Genomic DNA, 3,465 nt, shown 5'->3' with positions numbered 1-3,465 from the left:
TGTGTGTGTGTGTGTGTGTGTGTGTGTGTGTGTGTGTGTATGTATATATATATATATATGTTAGTAAAAATGTATCCATTGAAAAGCTCTGATTGGTGGATTGAAAATGTTGACATCTGGCAACCCCAAGCAATGCAAGATAACAGAATTGTCAAATGAACAGAATGTTTGCAGGATAAAATAACAGTATTGCAAATGCTTATTCTTAATTAATCAAGAGAAGCAGAAACTGTGACAACCCTAATGAGGTTAATGTGATTTTGGTCACTCAAAATCATTCAGGAATTAATTGGTTTGTACAAAGTGTTTGTTTCATACCAGAATGAAGCCAGACCTGGATTCCTTGAGCCATAGCATGGTAAACTAAACCATGAAACCTTTCTGTTTTACAGTCGCAAATGCCAGATCCCAAGACCTTCAAGCAGCATATGTATATATATATATATATGTTAGTAAAAATGTATCCATTGAAAAGCTCTGATTGGTGGATTGAAAATGTTGACATCTGGCAACCCCAAGCAATGCAAGATAACAGAATTGTCAAATGAACAGAATGTTTGCAGGATAAAATAACAGTATTGCAAATGCTTATTCTTAATTAATCAAGAGAAGCAGAAACTGTGACAACCCTAATGAGGTTAATGTGATTTTGGTCACTCAAAATCATTCAGGAATTAATTGGTTTGTACAAAGTGTTTGTTTCATACCAGAATGAAGCCAGACCTGGATTCCTTGAGCCATAGCATGGTAAACTAAACCATGAAACCTTTCTGTTTTACAGTCGCAAATGCCAGATCCCAAGCCCTTCAAGCAGCATTTTGAGAGCAAGCACCCCAAGAGCCCTCTTCCCCCAGAGCTGGAGGGCGTGGAGGCGTGAACGGCCCGGACACCAGAGGCTGATGATTGTATAAAACATCACAATAAGAGTCCTGATCTCAAATTTTATTCAGCAGGACACGATCAGCGCTCTTACCTGAGTTTTATGCATGCATCTTCCCCTTCACTGCAGACATGAATCCCGTGGATCAAAGACTGATGACGTTTAGCTTCCTTCTCTCAACACTGTTTCAGAGCACTTGCCTTGGCTACGATCAGATCAGTGTATTACCTCAACCTGCGCTCACACGCTTTCTTTTCTCATCTTACTTGTGTAATTTAATAGATTGAGAGAGAGAAATTAGAACACTACCAGTGATCGTTAGTTGATCATCAGTAACATAAATGTGGTAGTTACAGACATATTTGTCTGTGTTTGCTTGGAAGATAAGTCATAGATGAGTGCAAATGGACATGGGAGTGGTTTCCCACTAATGACGTTTAGCCTGGACAAAAACTTTCATTTTTATTTTTTTTCTTACTTTATTTTTCTCATTTACTAATTTTGCTTTCCACCGATCAATCTCTTTTAGTCCAAAACAAACTGGTTCTGTACATTGCGTTTCTGTAAATCACTGGATGTGCCCGAGGTTACTGTATTCTTAATTTAATGTTGCTGCAAAAGTTATTTCTCTTTGGAATTATCTCAAACAATATTGCCTCAATGTTTGATATTCCTGCTGAAGCCGCCTGGTTTCCACACCACTGTAATATATCTCTTTAATAAAATTTTACTTTTAAGACGTTGTGAGGCATGTCTTCAACACAGCTGGTAAGAAACGCGAGTCTAAAAACTTGATCTAAAAATACTTTCAATGTGTGAATGGAAAAAGAATTGACAGCGGCAACAAGGAACAGTGTTTCTAGGGCAGTTATTATGCATCATTACCTTGGCAACAACACAGCAGGTCAGTAGTCACAGCAGAAGCAAACAGAATCGGACTCTGCCTGTTTGACCAAGTACATGTCTGGAGCTTGTTTTGTAAGCAAATTTTGTCATTCTTTTTGGGAACTGATTGATTGTAGACCAAGCTTATTTTGTGGATAATTTTGTGGATGTATTTTTAGGTGCAGAAATGTATAAGTAGGTTTTTGTAGGTGGTTCATTTTTGACTGAAACACCACAAGTGTGTAAGATGGTGGGGGGAAAAAAAAACCCCAAAATTACAAAAATTATCAGTTGAAAGTAAAAAAAAAAAAAAAATTCAAGATTTTTGGGGAATTTGTTATACCCTGCATGAGCAAAGTCAGTCCAGTGTGATAACATTAACTAGCATTTTCGGGAAAAAGGAAATACTTTCCGGGTCACAGTGACTGAAACTGAAAGGGTCACATGACTGAAACATCTCGGTTAGGTATGTAATCTTGGTTCCCTGAATAGGGAACAAGATGCTGCGATGACGTCATCGCTTTGGGAACACCTCCGGTGTGACGAATGTCTGAAGCCCTTATACCATCACGCCAATTTATTGTACGTCACGTATGCTCAGATTTTACACTATGACGAAGGAAGTGCTATCGAAGGTACGGAACGGCCAGCATCGCAGCATCTCGTTCCCTATTCAGGGAACCAAGGTTACATACGTAACCGAGATGTTCCCTCTCATAGGTTCACTTCAATGCTGCGATGACATCATCGCTCTGGGAACGCTATACCATCACGCCTGACGTACCTAAGATAGCTGGAAGACCGAGGAAAGAGTCTGCTCAAGCGGAAGAGACCCGGGAGCCAAGAGCCATCCTCACGTCCAGACAAGTAGAACTTGATAAAAGTGCTAGGAGAGGACTAACCTGCCACAGCACAGACATCTCCCATCTAAGGCCCTTTAAAAAGAGCCTGAGAAGAAGCCATTGCTCTCGTAGAATGAGCACGCACCTCTAGAGGCGAAGTCACACCACGCGCCTCATAGGCTAGAGGTATAGTCACTATCTGACCCCGCATAGCAGGGGAGAAAGCCTCCAACCACTTGCTGAAAGCGAAACAGAGTCGAAGCAGCTTTAGGATTAACTAGGACTAGGAAGCAGTAAGACTTAAAGGGGTGGTTCACTGGGTTTTTTCTAGGCTTGAGTGTGTTTATGGGGTGCAGTCTAACATGTGTTAATGCTTCGTTTTTTTAAAAACGCATTATTTTTCACATAATTTACCTTTTATTCTACAACGCTCTGTCCCTTCTCTGAGAATGCGCTGATCATTTCCTGCTTTTATGAAGCCCCTCCCTCAGAAATAGGTGTTGGGCTCTGATTGGTTAGCTAGCCCAGTGTGTTGTGATTGGCTAAATCGCCTCTAGTGCGCATCTAATTGTCCCGCCCCTCTCCTCAGCGGCATGTGCTCCGGTTGTATTGTAAACAGCGGCGTCCTTAATATCGCTTATCAGTTTGAGCTCGATTGAGAAGCAGATGATATTATAGAAGAGGATCGTGCAGAACCTGTGCAAGCATGGCTTTTAATGGTAGGCCTATGTTTTTTGTTTGTTGTTGTCTCATACTTTTAGATATGCTGTCCATGTTTAACGCTTCTCATAGCTATGTGAAAATAAGTGTATAAATGGAACAGAGCTGAGCTGATGATCTGAATGAGAGAGAGAGAGA

The 3,465-nt window shown here is 40.7% G+C and overlaps 1 protein-coding gene across 2 annotated transcripts in view; it reads left to right on the top strand.

Annotated features, from left to right (window-relative positions):
* Positions 1-1,617, top strand: part of LOC107672881 (zinc finger protein 706-like) — a 5,669-nt gene extending 4,052 nt beyond the window's left edge. Inside the window, exon 3 of one of the 2 annotated variants that reach the window (XM_016466259.1) lies at positions 782-1,617. In XM_016466259.1, coding sequence (XP_016321745.1) covers positions 782-877 — 96 coding nt within the window. In that variant the 3' untranslated portion in view covers positions 878-1,617. The remainder of the gene's footprint in view (positions 1-781) is intronic. The other variant, XM_016466260.1, reaches the window with a different exon arrangement.
* The last annotated feature ends 1,848 nt before the right edge of the window (positions 1,618-3,465 follow it).

This window comes from Sinocyclocheilus anshuiensis, unplaced genomic scaffold (assembly GCF_001515605.1).
Source record: "Sinocyclocheilus anshuiensis isolate Anshui unplaced genomic scaffold, SAMN03320099.WGS_v1.1 scaffold132, whole genome shotgun sequence".
Taxonomy (NCBI): Eukaryota; Metazoa; Chordata; class Actinopteri; order Cypriniformes; family Cyprinidae; genus Sinocyclocheilus; species Sinocyclocheilus anshuiensis.
Note: the sequence above shows the minus strand (reverse complement) of the source record. Positions and strands in the feature narration are given on the sequence as shown.